The sequence below is a fragment of the Podarcis liolepis genome (genome assembly GCF_965112155.1).
Source record: "Podarcis liolepis genome assembly, chromosome: 2".
In the NCBI taxonomy this organism is placed as follows: domain Eukaryota; kingdom Metazoa; phylum Chordata; class Lepidosauria; order Squamata; family Lacertidae; genus Podarcis; species Podarcis liolepis.
The window spans coordinates 971,820-989,022 of NC_139555.1; the positions used below are offsets into that span (position 1 = coordinate 971,820).

Here is a 17,203-nt window from a genome sequence, read left to right on the forward strand (position 1 = left end):
ATTCCCTTCTCTTCCTCTTTGGTCACGTAAATGCTGGCCTGTTAAGTTAGTTCTAGGTGAAGTACCTGCAGAGTCATAGAATCACAAAATTGCAGAGTTGGAAGAGACCATGAGGGTCATCTAGGCCAACCTCCTGCAGTGCAGGAATCTTTCCCCCAACTTGGGACTGTAACCCATGACCCTGAGATCAAGTGTCTCATGTTCTATCAACTGAGCTATTCCAGACGTCCCTTGTGCCCCTAGACATGCCTTCCCAGGTGCAATTAAAAATCATTTAAGTAAATAATATTTCCCATTCTAGAACCCTCCATCACTCTAATATACAACATTCCCTCTGCTCCCTGTTCTAGGTGATAATAACTCACCTTAATTGCTTCTAGGAAACTCGTTCGCCTTCTGTGAAACAAAATACTGCAAATTGATAGTATGTGAGCAAAATCAACATTTAATAGGAATTGGGCCATTTCATTCGAAAATAAAACCAAGAAATTATTTCTCAATGTTTTTCTTATGCCCTGTATACAAGCCATTCTTCCATTATGTGTTTCTGAAGAGACCAGATTTATTTCCAAATTTGGGTCCAAGGAGATGGCTGTCTTCATTGTCCCCATGAACATCACCATCAGAGAAGCATGTGAAACAGGAAAACTGGAATCTTATTCTCACTTAAAAAATCTTCCACACCTCAGTAGGACCCTTTATGGCATGGGACCAAGAATGCCTTATAAGTCATATTAACTGCAAGAAGCAGAGCTCATGAAAAGCCTGTTTGGAAAGCGAGTTTTAGGATGAATTCTTCCATGCTAATGATTCACTATGCTGATGATCCAAACAGCCCTTAAAATAGTTCTAAAGGGTAAGTGTTAGCAGTTGGCTGTTTGATGTAACCAGGATGGTTAAGGCAGAAATCTGTTTTGCTTTCCAAGTGAGAGTTGTAATTCTCTCCCCATCCCCTCTTAAACAAAGGAAAGGAAACTGAACTTTTACACCAAGTAACCATGCCCAACAGATTGTATCCAACAAAGTTGTTCTGTTGGTGCAAGGACTTCCCACAACTTTCCCTGCCTCTCCAACAGTCTGGAGCAGATTTGTGGGGGAGCCTGGGGTGTGCGCAGGGAGAGGGAGCACAAGAGCCCCCCTGTTGTGCAAGCAGCGCAATTGTGTGAAATGCAACCCCGTGTGTGTGAAGATTCACCACAGCTCCCAAAAGCTGGGGCAACCTTCCTTCTAGTCGGGCTGCTACTCAGCTTGGCTTTTCTTGAACTCCTAGAGCATACAAGATGGTATGCTGTTGTAGAGGAGGAACACATTGCCATTGTTTCCTTTACCTTGAGCAAACTGTGGCATCTTGGGATTGTTGAGAAGTTCCGTTTGGATGCAGACCATGAGAGGTTTATCGGCCAAGCGCTGTCCCAGAACCACATCTTTCATTAGAAGTTCCGATAACCAGCTTTTTCTGTGCATGTTATCTTTCTCGGGTAGAAGGCTAAGCCAATGAAAATTTGTTGCTGGGTGCAGGAGCAGAAGGCTTCCATCATCTGATAACATTATGGAGAGAGACATTTTAATCTTGTTTTGTATGGGATTCTGATGTAATTCTTATATTCAAGTGATGTTTAAAATGTATTAAAGTACCGGTTTGATAGCCCCAGAGACGGGAGTCCTTTTGCTATCAGATAATTTTTGTGTTAGAGCAATCTTCTGTGTCACCTTAAGGACAGAGGGAAAGGCGTGATTAAAACTTATTTCATCTAGCTCTCCTGCTGTGAGGTTGATAAAACCCATTAGGAATTCATTCATTTGTCTCTTTTATTATCATTGTTTCTTTTTTTATATGAAATGCCATGATCAGGAGAGCTAGGCATGGGGAGAATCTATTTTCTGTCAACAGCTGCATCTGTCCTTGATAAACACCATTTGTGGTAAAGGTCATAGGAGCTTGCATATAATTGTTTAAAAATGGTGGTGTGCATTTTGGCTTGATAACGGTATAAAGGGAGATTGATACTGTTGACTTGGGAAGAGCAGTCTGTTATTATCTTCCTAAAAATGAGCAGGTGAAATTATGAACAACAACAAATATCTCACTAAAGAATTTATTGCATGAATGCCCACCTTAGCCGCAATCAAACAGCTGAGCCTCATTGAATTTCTCTGAACAAGTTTACCATACCTGATGAACATAATTATAGCCTAGAATTGTTAAAATAGATCCCCTGGGAAGCATCAGTTTGACAGGCATATCATCGTCGTCTTTGATGTTATTGTTTAGAGAATTTTAACTCTGATATTGCCATGTTTTTCTTAAACACTGTGGAGGTTGAGAGTTGTCAAAGGGCTTGTGAGTGTGTGTCAGATTTTTGTTGTGTTTAAATCTGGGCTTGTAAATAGCCTCTTACCTGATCTCCTACGGCGAGTAAGAATCTGGTGGAGGTGACCACACACAGGTGTGTCCCCCCCCCCATATATGTGAGCAGGAGGCTGATGTAGAAAATGTTTGTGGGCTACTGATTTTTCTTTGGTGGACTTCTTTCCAAAACTGTATCACTGGGCAGATTAGCCTTAATGTGTTGTTCCCCGGGGGTCCTGTTGAAAAAAATGGTCTGCTTTCCTGCATACTCCTTCAGAACTCCAGCAAGAGTGACCTGCTCTGCCTTAGCGGCTGGGGCAGGGGGCAGGGAGAGAGCGATGGGGAAGAAAGCCTGGGTCCTTCTCACCACCAGCATGCAGACTTCAACCACTAATGCCGAGGGAAGTTGGACCTCAACAGAAGAATGAGGTCTTCATTTATAGGCGGCATCTCATAGAAGGACTTCTGTGGGTGGTTTTGTTTGGTTTTGTTTTAGTATATAGAATTAAACAAATAATGAGAGAATACTAGATAACACACTGAAATAATGTAGCATCTATTGGATGCATAGTATTGGATGCACAATTAGAAAAAATGCCTCAGAGATATTGAAGAGTTGCTGATAGCTGCGCTAGAGCTACAAACACCCTGGCTTGGTAGTAGCTTCCTCTTCTGCTCATGTTTCAGAAGGGATATTTTGGACTGTTAGCAATGTTTGCTTTGGCCCAAACATCCCATTGGGTGGGAATTCTGTGTGCCAGAAAAACCAGAATTATCCACAGGAAGGCAGTCAGGTGAGAGTCGAACAACTCCTCCTTAGATAGCAGGGTTGGAAAACACGACCACTTTCTCAAAGAGGACCTGCTCTTCCAGATGGCAGCAGGGCTCTAGAGTGGTTCCTGCTGAACGGGGCTGCACGGCAGCCAGCTTGGCTGCCTCGAGACAAACCAAGCAGTCATTAGCCCCGGTAACAGCTGCCCTTTTCCTGAGTTTGCTGCACTGCTTGCTCTTGCAAGTGTTTCCTCCTCTCCTCTGACTCTCCTGCTATGTTAAGTGGGAGGCAAATCAAACCACATGGCTCAGCTGTGAACTAGGGACTCAGCATTATCTCTTCTGCCTTCTTCCCTGCCCAAGTATAGAGGGGTGGTGCTTCTGAGAGGCCGCAACCCTGCGTTCCTCATTTGCTGTGCTACATAAAACCAGCATCCTGTGTCCAGGCCCATGAAGCCACCGGTCTGGAAGGCAACAGGGCAGATTGCCTGTGAAGCAAAGTGTTTGGCATCTAGGTTGTTGCAGCTGACATCTGAGTGCTGGGCACGGCCTTCCCCAAACCATGGTGGGTGGTGGCCCTGCTGGAACTGTATAATGGAACAAGTGAAAACTGGCAAGAGGGAATGAGCATGAGCAAAGGAGCCTTCTGACTTCCCGTTACTGAATGGGACAGGGAGCAGGGGAAGAGAATTCATCCAGTATCTTGGTCAAGGCAGGGCTAGGTGAGGCAAGGTGAGGCAACTGCCTCAAGTGGCAGGATCCACAGGGGCAGCAGATTCGGCCTCCAAGGAATACATTGCCCACTGCTGCTACTGTTTCTGAGGTGGCAGCCATGGCTGTGGCACATCCTTGGAGGCTTGGTCTGCTGCCTCCTTGGCAGCCCCCCCCCCCAGCCCTGGGGGTGGGTGGAGACCAGCAGTGTGTCCGATTTGCCCAGAGGCTGCTGTGCAATGTCTTCTCCACAGCTGTCTCTAGCTGAGTAAGAGGCTCTGGTCTCCTTCCACCCCTAGGGAGGAAATGGCCGGGGCTGCCCTGGGAGGTCTCCAGGGCCCTGCAGTTGCCTGGCATGATTCTCAGTGGGCCTCTTTTCTCCCCATGGCTGCCTTTGATTTCTACTTTGACCAATGGGTAATGTTGATTTGACACCCCTGCTCCCCCATTTCCGATGTAGATCTTCTTCCTTGCTTGTTTCTGATAAGATCTTCATTCACCCCTTTTTCCCTGGCAGGAAGAGGGTGCCATTTGGTGGTTCAACTCAGGTGTCCAAATGTCTTGGGCTGACGCTGGGTAAAGGCTAATGGGAGAACAGGGAGGCAAGGGAGGAAGACACACCTCTGATCATTCCCCAGGGACTCTTGCTTCTTCTGCCCTTCCCTTCCCATTCTGCCTTCTGCTTTAAGGCAGCTGCGGGCGAGGCCAGCGCTGGAGCTGAAGATGTCCAGAATCCTAGAATTGTAGAACAGTAGAGATGGGACCCCGAGAGTCATCTAGTCCACCCCCTTCAATGCAGGAACCGAGGACAGGTCACAAGTTAGAACTGAAGGTCATCTCAGGAGAGCTTGGGGCATGGATGGCTCTGGGTGAAACACTCATAATTTCTGCAACCCATGGCAGGCTGCACCAGAGTAGCCTGCCAGCCCCAGGCCCTCTGCAGCTTGGTGCAAAGGGGAATCAAACCCAGGGACCTGGCTCTGCCCTGGCTGGGTTAATCTGGTTCTCTCTTAAGCTTGTGTGAAAAATCTATCCAACATGTAATTCAAATTTGCTGCAGTGAAGAAGCAGGTGGCTCCTCAGTCCTTGCTCACGTGAGTGTCTCCCCTCTCCCCTCTCCCGCCTTCAAAATAACTGTTTTTAGTCAACCCAAAATATCACAGAGGCATTTGGCTTCTACGCAGGTGCTGCTGATCTGCATAAACAGTTTTCACTGTAGGGAAGCAAACAGGGAGTGATTCCAGACTCCACTTCTAGAATAGATGGTTGTAAAATCCAACTCAGAAACCTCCGTTCATCTTTTGGGACAGTAGCATGTTTTGTATTTTCAGTCTTCTGCATATTATTCCACTTCTACAGCTTATGCTCTAGTAACATCATCTCAACTCCCTTGCAGGTCACAAGCAGCAGGGTGAAATTTTTAGATGGCCCGGGAGGAGAAATTGGAGGCCCCGTGGTGTTCTGATCCTCGTGTGCTGTGATTCCCCTTTTGAGGATTGCATACAATGTTGGGCAGATGATAAAACACAGTTCTGTCCACTTTTGTAGCTAGCCCTGTCTGTGGTTTATAAAAGGCTGGCAAGAGTGAGCAGGGCTACAGCTGTTTTGCTGTAGTGATTTCCCTGTTTCTGAAAGGAATCTTCTACAGCACAATCCTGGGCATCTCTACACGAAAGCCAGTCCCCTTAAGTTCAGTGGGGCTTCCTGCCAGCTAACTGTATAGCAGACTTTGCCAACTGAGTGTCCTGCACTAGAAGTTTCATCAGCCCCAGTGAGTGCTACCCTCACCCCAGGAGCTCCTCACGTGGAGGTGGCTTGGATCTGTTCCTCTCAGTCCCGCAGCTGGGTGGTTCTATCCAGGCACAGAGCCCCTGCGGAATCTGTTTCCTGTGTTCTGCTCATGGCTCCTATTAGCCACACATTGCATAGATGTGCATGGCAGAGGTCCCAGATTCAACCTTTGGAGAGCAACTGCCAATCAGTGTGGTCTTCCCTAGCTTGGTGCCCTCCAGATGTTGGAGTACAGCTGCTCTGGTGGGTGAAGTTAGGAGCAGAAGTCCAGAACACCAACCAGGTCGAAGAAGGCTGGTGTATAGGATTGCAGTCCTAAGTCTATGCAGAGGCAGTGTAGTGCACTGGTTGGAGTGTTGGGCTTGAAGCTGGGAAATCTGTGTTCAAATCCCCAGGGCTGGGCCACCCATGAGGCCAGGTGAGGCTACTGCCTCAGGCAGCAGGATCCACCAGGGCAGCAGATCTGAATGTTCTTCCTTCCCTCTGGTTCCTGGTGTAGATCTTCCCTCATCCCTTCTTCCCTGGCACCATTTTGGGGTCTGCCTCAAAATCCCTACCAAAGCCCTTCAAATCCCTACTCTTTGGGTGACCATGGGCCAGTTACCCTCTCTCAGGCTATAATCCAACTACACAGGCTTGCTGTGAGAATAACCTTGTGCACTGTCCTGAGCTCCTTGAAGGAGCAGAAGGATGCAAATGGTTTCTACAGCTAACACAGGGACAGTGTAGTAATTTTAATGTGGTTAAAAAAACTGATTTATGGTCTAATGTTTTACAATTTTTTATGTGCTGTAAGCAGCCCAGAGTGGCTGGGGAAGCCCCGCCAGATGGGCGGTGTATAAATATCATCATCATCATCATCATCATCATCATCAAGGTATACTTAGAAAATGCAGAAGCCAGTATCCAAACCCCCCTGAGCCATTGCTTTTGTGCTCCCAAGAAAAGTAGAGTTTCTTGAGAAGTTTTGCCATTGCTTCTGGATTGCTTCTGAAACATAGAGTGAAACAGGTATGTGTCTCTGCTGTTCAAAAGGAGGGAGCATTTCCAAGGGTGGAATGAAGCCTTTGGGCATGCCTGAAGTAGCTCTTTCGGTCTCGCTTTTGTATCTTCGTCATATCTTCTAACAAAGGTTGAACACCATTGGGTGGAAAGACAAAAGCAAATCAACACAAACTAGGGATTTCATCAGGACAAGACGATTTGTGCTTACGTGTAAACTATGTGCAAACTTTAAAAACACAAAAAATTGTCAGAACTCAGCAACTTCGGCAGAACTTGATCAGTTGCTGCCCTAGAGTCCTTTTGGATATACATTAAATGATGATGATGATATAGTTAAATTGTGCCATTATTAACTGGACACAGGAACCTTGTACACTAACACTGTTGTAATACACACTGAGATGGTAAACCACTTCTCTGGGCTTTACCCCTTTTGGACAGCAGGTGGGAGCTTTCATGACTGTCTGTTGCCTTGCCTTAGTCTCAAATTGCTCTCTTGTCCACAGGCTACATCCAGAAGATTAAATCTGGGGAAGACTTTGAATCCTTAGCATCACAATTCAGTGACTGCAGCTCAGCCAAGGCAGGAGGAGACCTGGGTGCTTTTGGAAGGGGTGAGTAGAGCAAGGGTTTCACGTGGTGCATTGTGTGAACTGCCCTGAGATACTACTGTAAAACTTAATCAGTCAACAAATGATAAATACCACTCCCCCAGCAGAGGGAGGTGTTAGAAGGAGGACTGCAAGCCTGCCTCTCTCTGATGAGAGGTTTCTTTCTGCACACACCTTACAAGAACTGGAGCTGGATGCCTTGGAAGACAGTGAATCATGAAGTCAGTGATGGGGCTTCAAATCTCTCACGTTGTACGCAAGCACTGGGTTATTGGCTCTCCGGTTTGAAGAGGCACACACTGATTGAAAATAGCTCTGTGCTGAGCCTCAGCCGCCTTGGTTAATAACAGTGCAGACCTTGCTGGACAGATGGTGCATTAGGAAGCAGGTTCCCCAGCACAATTGATGTGGCCTTGATGATAGCCTGCTTGATGATAGCCACTTGATAATAGCCTGCTTCCCCCCCCCCCCCTGTATGAAATGTGAGGGCCCCTCTCCATTCTCTTGTCCTCAGCCACCGTGGAGGAGGCAGCCTCAGTCCCGGGTGTCCTGAGAGTCCTGGCACGCTGACAGGGAGAGACTTTCCTCAGCACCAGCCGCAGCTCTTTTATAGCCTTCAGGGCTGCTGTTGTTGAGGGCCACATGCCCATGGCAGGGACTGCATACAGGTGTTGTGCAGAGCTGATGATGAGCAGAGACAAAAGTGTTCTGGATTAACGCATCTGGAATAAAGATTGCCCTCTTTCAACTGTCAACTTAGATTAGAATTCCCAATCCTATGCTGGCCTACTTGGGTTTGATGGGACTACTTTCAAACAAGCATACAGGGGGATTTTATATTTTTCCTACAACAGACGAATACATCCATTGCCATGGAATTCAAGTGAAAGTAATTCTTAGTGAGAGTAATTCTGACCCTCGTGTGCTGCCCCCACCCACAAGCACATGGCAGAAGTCTCTCAAGTTGTTCTTAAAATTACTGGGGGACAGTGATATACTGCCCCTTCCAATTGTTCTGAAGTTGTATTGCTGGGGGCACATTTTAAAAGCCACACCTTGGCCCATAGCTGTCTGTTTTTCCACTGCTGTGGTTGCCCTGCGCCATGGCTGGCCTTGCCTTCTTAGGCTCTCCAGTCTGACTTACTAAGGGTTCCCCCTTACCTTGGGGGAAATGCTGCCACTCTCTTTGGCTTGAGTGTCCTCAGAGTAGTTAGCTCTGCATGCCTGCTGGAAGCCAACCTTGGACACGGTGAGGCTGTTTACATCCTCCTCTTGCCTGTGCTTGACTTGCTGTGACTATAACAAAGAGAAATGCGCAGAGAGGGCACGGTGGTGCTGTGTGCGCATGCTGCTCCAAGTCTCTTATCTGGACTGTGTTGTGGTCATGCTGTGTTGCTGTGCTCTTGAAAGGAATTTGGAGCAGGTTCAGAAGAGAAGGATCCTGGTTAAGTGAACTGGGGTCTCTGGCCTCAAACAAGCCGCTCACAGAAGTTCTTTTGCTATTATTGTGGTGTTCCAGGGCATTGTAGGCTGAGCACTGCATCGTCTGCCCTCTTGCTCCCCAAAGGATCACAGGGAATTGACTGGTCTTTCCCATCTGTTACAACTTAAGGCCTTTCTCTACTTTGTTCCATATGATTAAGCTTTCTGTCTACAGCATCACACCAGCCGAGGCATGGCTTCTTTTCTTCAGCAGGCTTCCGCTGTGTGTTTTGTATTAAAGGATACCTGCTCTTTAACGATTTTGCCACGTGGAGGTTGTTCCTCCTCTGTATCGCACCCCCCCCCGCTGTGTTATACATTTCATTGATCATCTGCCTTTGGCCCAGCATCATAGAGCTGGAAGGGATACGATGGGCTATCTAACTTTGCCCCTAGGCATGTGGCCTAAGGCTGGTGGGTCCTGTATTTCTGCAGTTTCATCCTGAAACTGAAGAAATGAGATCTCCTCGGTGGGCTGCTTCTGCTATTTCCCCAAATTCTTCAAGTTTGCCAAAAGAAGCTTGGGGGGAAACGAAGTAGTGCTCAGAGGTGACTGGGCAGCTTCTGTTGTTCAGAGGTAGATCTTCAATGCCTTGCACAGCTCTCCTGTCTTTCACGTTTAATATTACTTATTTTCAGACCTGAGTATGCCATGGATTGTATCCCATGGTGCTGACAAAAGGCACTTTAATTCACTGGAGCAGGAAGACTGGCTGTTTTTTTTAATTCCCCTGACCCCACCCCCACCCCCTGGAGCCCTCCAAAGAGCCCCACAGGTCTCTTAACCATCAATGTGCCTCCAGTCCGCGGATGCAGCTCCCCTTAGGCTTCACACTAAAAGGGGCTGTAGCTCAGGAAGAGGGTACGTTGTTTCTGTGGGGATGTCCCTCCCCCACCCCCGCAACCTGCAGCATCTTCCATGAGAAAGGACCACAGGGAGCAGGCAATGGGACGTACAGGGCCAGGTAGACCAAGAGTTGCCCCTTCAGCACCTGCATCTTCATGTATGCGCCAGGAGCAAGGGAAGCGGGTGCATAGACGTTTGCTTCTTGTAAATGGTACGTTCTGCTCTGCTCATAATGGGGAAGAGGAGAGACCAATCCTGAGTGCCGGAGCCCTCCAGTTTGCCAGTTCTGTTGCAGCCTGAGCTTCTGAAGTCATGCTTACAGGCTTAAAGGCCTGAAATTGGCTTTAAAAAATGGGTGTTGTGACTGGTGCGATTTTCTGTTCTTGCATTGGCACAGTTTCTGGATATTGGGTGGGGAATGACATTGGATTACACTGGACAAGTGAGAGGGATTTAGGATTAAAGAGCAACACTATTGAAAGTGATGTAGACAGTGGACCTCATCTATCTATCTATCTATCTATCTATCTATCTATCTATCTATCTATCTCTTGGGCAAAAAAAAATGAGAGGCACAAATACAAGATGGGTGACACCTGGCTTGAGAGCAGTACATGTGAAAAGGATCTAGGAGTCTTGGTTGACCACAAACTTGACATGAGCCAACAGTGTGACGTGGCAGCTAAAAAAGCCAATGCAATTCTGGGCTGCATCAATAGGAGTATAGCATCTAGATCAAGGGAAGTAATAGTGCCACTGTATTCTGCTCTGGTCAGACCTCACCTGGAGTACTGTGTCCAGTTCTGGGCACCACAATTCAAGAAGGACACAATTCAAGAAGGACACCACCTAAACATTAGGAAGAACTTCCTGACAGTAAGAGCTGTTTGACAGTGGAATTTGCTGCCAAGGAGTGTGGTGGAGTCTCCTTCTTTGGAGGTCGTTAAGCAGAGGCTTGACAACCATATGTCAGGAGTGCTCTGATGGTGTTTCCTGCTTGGCAGGGGGTTGGACTCGATGGCCCTTGTGGTCTATTCCAGCTCTATGATTCTATCTATGGTGCTTTTGTGTTCGTATCTTGAAACTGTCCTGCTACTTTTTAAACTTGAAAGATAAGGCTCTGAGAGTCTCAGTGAGCAAGACGAGCCTGTCCGTAGGGTCGCTTGTCCTCAAGGGGCAACTGAACCACCAACACAATAAAATAAATTGTATGAAATTTGTTTTGTGTGTCTGTGCATTATTCTGGGGAGTGAGTCCCCAGATTTCAGCAGATTTTCCAAGGGGTCCAGGACCCCCACTGATTTCAGAACAGTGAGTCAGTAGACCTTGGCATTCTCCCAGTGATAGCTTTTCAGGAGCACAGCGGGGTGTAAAAGTGTCTCCACAGCAAGTGACCAAGTGACCTCAGAGCGGGAGGGTGGGTTTCTGTCGGGAGCCTGATGGGAGATGGGTGGCAAGTTATGAGGTCCCTCTGGCCCTGTGTGTTGCCAGTGTCATTTGTGGAAGCACTTCAAGGCCAAGAGGCTGTTTCAGACTCTCTCAGCCCCATTTTGGGAACTGTAACTTTGATGAACTGGGGGAAGCGTTCTCTGGCTTTTGACAAAGTTGAAAGAAAAATGCCCAGCTCCAAGACTTTGGTGGCTATGGAAAGGAGCCCATCTTTGAATAGTTCCAATTTACAGGATGGTGGGGGGGGGGGAGCCCCTGGCTTCTCCCAGGATACATTGACATAGCCAAAGCTCTTGTGGGCATCTCCCAATGCCATAATCCCTAATAGGGTTGAAAAATGCCTTGGAAAATCTGGGTGTATGGCAGCCCACGTTGCTAAAAAAGAGCATTTTTTGTGATTTTTGTCTAACAAGCTCAACAACTTCTTTTTGGCCTTGCCTGTCTAGCATTGGTTTGTGTTTGTCTAGCTGCTAGGCAAGGCACTGCTAACTTTATCTAGCCAAAACTTATTGTCAGGAATCCGAAGTCTTGATTTGCATGGAGACACTGCTTTATGTGCTCTTCATCTTCATTTCCATGCAGGGCGCTGTTTTGACGACAAATGGCAAGAATTTCTTCCTCAGTCAAATATTTCCTGTTTTTTAAAAAAGAAAAAGAAAAAAAGGATGGTTACTAATATTGGCACATTATGGTTGGGAAGTAATGAAACAGCCATTAATCTTGGGCTGCTGGTGACGGGTTGTTTGGTCTCATTTAGGAACTGTCAGCTCAGGCATAATCCTGGGTGACTTACAGAGGAAGATGCTTTTAGATATGCAGCAAAGCTGCTGGAGTCCCTTTTGTCCACTGGGTGGCACTAATGGCACAAGCAGCTGGTCTGCTCTTCCCAGGCAACACTGCCAGTCTCCTTCTCCTTATTCATTTTGGGGGGCTGCAAACCATAATTTATGAGAGCTATGAATTCTGGTTACGTTTAGAGATGGAATGGCTCAAGCATTCCAATTTATCTTCTTCAAAAAATATTCCAGGTAATTGACGTTTCCTCTTTTGGCTTTATTGAAGCCCAGGCTGGGAGGCTAAACCTGTTTTTCCTCATTCTGAAATGAAGATTTCTTGGCTTGAGAGTGAAAAGATCAAGTTGGGGAAGGGTTGGAATGGGGCAGAGGAATGTGCATTCTTAGAGGCAAAAGGAATCTCTCTCTCTCTCTCTCTCTCTCTCTCTCTCTCACACACACACACACACACACACACACACACACACACACCAGACTTGCTTGTCCATGGGTATGCAGCACCCTGGAAGCAGTCTAAGGATCACCTCCTTGCCAGCCAACCATGATCCCCCATGTCTTGCACTTGGGCTCCACCCTCCCCACCTGTTAGAGGAGCACCACTTCTTCCTGACAATTCTGTTGCATCCTCTGGCTATGCTACTTCATTTCTCGGTGCCACCAGCAGTCTGAGACCCCAGCCTGGCACCATAGCCTTTCCATAAGCCTTTTGCTGGTAAAACATCTTCTAACTGCATTAACCCAACTCTTGTGATATCCTAGGCCCCTGCCCACCCTGGCAAATGTTGGATTTTTATTGTGTGAAATTTCATCTTAGCTCTGCGGGTCCTCTTTCTATTGTGTTGTGGAGGGCTTCCTGGGTGTGGTTACTGCTTACAGTGTTGGGCTGTGATCTGGGAGACCAGGGTTCAAATCTCCGCTCACCTGGTAGCCTTGGGCCAGTCACTGGCTCTCAGCCTAACCCACCTCACAGGGCTGTTGTGGGTATTAAATGAGGAGGGGGAGAACCATGAACCTCGAGCTCCTTGGAAGAAAAGGCAGTATAAAAGTGCAATAAATAATCCCTATCTTTCTTCTGCCCACCTGCTCTATATGACTGTTTCGGGGGTGGGATCACCTTTTTGGAGGTGGCCCATCCTGTGCACCCATGCAACTATGTACCTCTGGGTTTTAGAGTCTTGGATAGATTGCTGTCTCTCTCTCTCTCTCTCCACACCACCCCAGCCCTCTCATGAATGACACTTGTGGAAGACAAGGGGCCAAAGTTGTAATGACTAATCCTGGAAGAGGAAGTTCGGAGCTGCAGCTGGAAGAAAAGGCTGTGGATTTAAAGCCTAAAGTAAAATATATAAATTGCACCCAGCCACCTCAGAGGCATGATGCGTCCGCAATGCATGGCCTGTGCAGAGCCTGCAAAGACATTAGTATATCACCCAAATGTCTTCCATCTCAAAAAAAAAGAAGAAAAAAAAGGGACAAACAAGAAAAAAGCCCTTCAAAGATTCATCTGTCAGATGGTCATTAAGCTTTCTGTGCCCATCTCATTCCTTCTGCAGTGGACTTACAAGGGTCGTAAACTTACATGAGATTTACTTGGCCTTTTCTGACCTGATCCCTGTCACGTTGGGCATCTCAAAACAGCAAGTGTTCATGAAGGCTGTTGGTGCTGAGATCAGGCAACAGAACATCCTCCTCCCTGCCCTCTCCTTCTTCTTGACTCTGGGCATGCAAGTCTGCTGTGAGCGGTGCTCTTTTCTGTAGTTAAAAGCCTCATTGTTTTGAGCTGGGAGCTGCAGACTTCTGGGCTGCCTTAAATTGGATGCAGAAGACGCTTGCTCTTCTGGTCTGCTGCATCAGCTTGGGAGCTGGCTCTTACCCAAGCATTTCTTGAGCTGTTGCTGTAAAATGAACCCCGTGGCATCTGGGTTGTTGCAGGGCAGCATTTGCAGAAGTTGGGTCCAAAAAGCAGGCCTGGTGCCTGATCTGGGGCTGTTCACAGAGAGGCCTACAAGAGAAATTGGACAGGGAGGAGCAGTTGTCAAGGAAGGTGGAAGCACAGAATGGTTAGTCCTGCGACTATCCTGGGACCAGTCTTGGCCCTCCTTCCTTTTTTCTGCTGTCAAATGGGGACCAATGGGGGTCTGGGCAAGCAGGAGACTCTCAAGTAAGATCATTTCTCCCTGGAATCCATTGAACAGCTGTCATGGCTACGTCCAGGGCACCCAGTTTCCAAGGGCACTTGAGCAGAGTGGCATTCTGACTCAAATGCTCCATCTGTACAGCAGAGGGGCACCCTCTTCCAGGCTGCTGTTGCAACCTAGCAGTTTGAGTCAACCCTGTGCAAGGAGCTGTACAGGGTTAAGAGTCCTTTGTCTAGAGGGCTTGTTGCACAACGCAGGGGTGTGTGAGAGGGAGGGGGGGAGGCATGGCCTACAAGAGGTACATCTGGCGCCTTAATTGTCCAGGTTTTGTCATATGTTGACGACTCACCTCTTTACCCTTTCCTTCGATACTTGAGAGAAGTATTTTTGAGACCCACCCTGTTCTTGTGATTGCAGTTTGTTTCCAACTGTTAGTAATGTTTTATATGGTTGCGACCCTCCTGGGATGTTATGGTGAAGAGCTGGTAATAAATCAAATGGTTGATTTTTATATATAAATGTTGCTGAATGAGGTGGTAGGATAAACTGTGGAAGGGGAGGGGGTAAATCAATTTTTAAGATCCTCTCCTATTAAAACAAAAACAAAAAAACCACACCTCTGCAGCTAATTGGCACAACAGGAAGAAGATGAGATTAGAAGCTTCTTACCTAATGTACTAGTTTTCTACTTGTAGGAAGCCTTGTTCATTGGCAAGTTTTTATGAAGGGAGAGCATTCAAACAAAGAATTGCCCACCTGCCACCCCATTTGGTGCACTCCATTCTGACCCATTATCTCCCCCTCATTTTGCTCTCTTTGTGGACCAACCTGACTGTGAGTAACAAGGAGAGATTGGGTAGCAAAGGAGGTGCAAATAAAGGAGGACAGGAGCAACTCGGACTTGGAGTGCTTGATTTAGAAGTTGTTTGCTCATATCTCAGATATTTGAGTCTTGGCTGAGGATGCACATAGCACTATACCCCCCCCCCTTTTTGCCGGTGAGCTCATTTAAGTCTGGCCTGTTCAGTGTGTGTGCATTTATGTATCACCCACCATGTCAAACGTTGGACCGTTTTTGCAGAGTGGAGTGTGTGTTTGTGTGCCTAGTATCAGAGACATGGCAAGCTGGAGACTTGCCAAGAGAGAGAACATGCATATGTATTCAATAATGAAGAATTAATTATTTTATGTTAGCCCTGATGAAGATCTTTTAGATTATCCCCAAACTTTCAGGCCCGTTTATAAGATCAGAGCAAAGGTCACATCCAAATCCTAGACTAGGGACCTGTTGTCACTGGCACACATTGGCCACCCAAATACTTGAGCTCATGTAATTGCTTGTCTGCTTTATTTTCTTACCTTGTTCTGGTCTCTTGAGGAGCCAACAATGACAAAATTTGCTATCCCTTATATGTGTTCTTGTGGCTTGTTTCAAAGTAACACTTGATCTGATGTCTTTTGTCCTCTTCCAGTGTTTAATTGAAATCTCTTTTCCATCTGACAGGTCAAATGCAGAAACCTTTTGAAGATGCCTCGTTTGCACTGAGGCCTGGCGAGATGAGCGGACCAGTATTCACAGATTCAGGGATCCATATCATCCTGCGTACAGAGTGAAAGTGCCTTGGCGCGACACACTTGGAAAGGAAAGGGTGGTGGGGAAAAGGAACAAGAGAACCTTTATTCCAACCCCTCTGTGCGCTCTCTATCCCCGAACAAACTCCATATCTAGCTTTTCAATTTTTTTTTATTTTATATATGGAAAAACACACCCTTTGTTTTCATATCTCAGTGCCTCCTTTGGCACCTCAATGCAATGTCTTTCCCCACCTGTAGAGATGCATGGTTAGCCGAGGCAGAAAATGCATTTGAAACTAAGAGACAGCAGCATCTTTCCTAGGCACAGTGAGGAGGATGTTTTAAAGGAAATAAATAAATAAACCCACAGCCACTTGAGTCTGATATTGACGATTTCTCCAGTTCAGGAGACGCGCCTGTGCTGCAGGGTCATACTTCAACGCTTTCTCTCCACATCCAACTTGTAATAGAGTTATTTATTACAGGGCTCCACTGATGGTGGCAAAACTTAGCTCTTGGTGTTTTAGATAGAAAGAAAATATATTCCACTAGTGTCCGCCCTTGTTTAGGTTAAAATGTAATGCCTCCTCCCCTACCCCACCCCTGTCCTCTTCTCTCGCTTGGAATTCAGGGCATTGAGTTTTCCAGTTGACCAATCATTGCTAAATTGCTCTTGGATCCGTAATGAAAGCCATTATTCTACAGTATGGCCTGGCAGATTCTCTTTGAATTGTGAATTCAAATAATATATATAGTGCCCTAACTGAGCAATGATAATCCATGCATGGAGCCCACCAGGCTTCTCCATTCACTTCCATAGGGGGGGATTTTCCATGTGTGCAAAGGGATGTGCAGGCGGCATTGCCCCTCCATGGAAGTGCATGGAAGAGAACTGCTTGGGGGGGGGGGGAATTTGGAGCGGGTGTCTGAGCATGCCCAGGGCTCTGGATCCGGAGGCCCAGCTTTTAACCTGTCGTGTTGGCTTCCAGTATGTTTTCATGTTGACTTAAAACTTGAAGATGCCTTTTAAGGACAAGCAAAGACTTTAGCCATTGATGCCCTTCCCATTCAGCTCTTCCCCCTCCCCAAATTTATACCTGTGTAAAATTATATTACAATTAATTGTATGTTAACCATTCCTGTGTGCAGTTCTTGCTGTTGAAATGCCATCCCAAAGGAAGACCGTTAGACATAGACTTCCAGGCCCCCCCTTTCCCTTTTTTCCAGAGAGGCAGGTCATGATCCATTTGTGGTTTAAGAATACTGTAAAGTCACCCTTTCAGTTATGCTACGTTGCTTTCTGTTTACTAAGATCAGTAAGATTCCTACCAATTTCCTTGCTTTTGGTCTGATGCAAGCAAGCTTTGTGTGTGTATATAGCTGTATAGAGAGAGTGTGTTCGAGTTCTCTTATGCAAGAAGAATTAAAAAAAACCCTCACCTGTTAAACATCATAGGTTTGACCTTGTCCTTTTCTTTCTTGACATCTCCTTGTATGTATCTCATTTTGTTGTTTCTCTTGCAAGGTTTGATCATAAGCTGGAATTATTCAGGTATAAATAAATAAAGTTTTTAGTGCAGGCCCCTGCAGCTTGTGAACCACCAATCCCAAATGCCGTTTGCCTAGCCATTCATGGCGACTCCTTTATTACTTGCCAACCTTGTGTGCATGGTGTATGT

At 46.7% G+C, this 17,203-nt stretch overlaps 1 protein-coding gene across 2 annotated transcripts in view; it reads left to right on the forward strand.

Annotated features, from left to right (window-relative positions):
- Window positions 1–16,977, forward strand: part of PIN1 (peptidylprolyl cis/trans isomerase, NIMA-interacting 1) — a 37,173-nt gene extending 20,196 nt beyond the window's left edge. For both annotated transcript variants that reach the window (XM_083486799.1, XM_083486800.1), the window contains exons 3-4: window positions 7,135–7,242; window positions 15,454–16,977. In XM_083486799.1, coding sequence (XP_083342925.1) covers window positions 7,135–7,242; window positions 15,454–15,563 — 218 coding nt within the window. In that variant the 3' untranslated portion in view covers window positions 15,564–16,977. The remainder of the gene's footprint in view (window positions 1–7,134; window positions 7,243–15,453) is intronic.
- The last annotated feature ends 226 nt before the right edge of the window (window positions 16,978–17,203 follow it).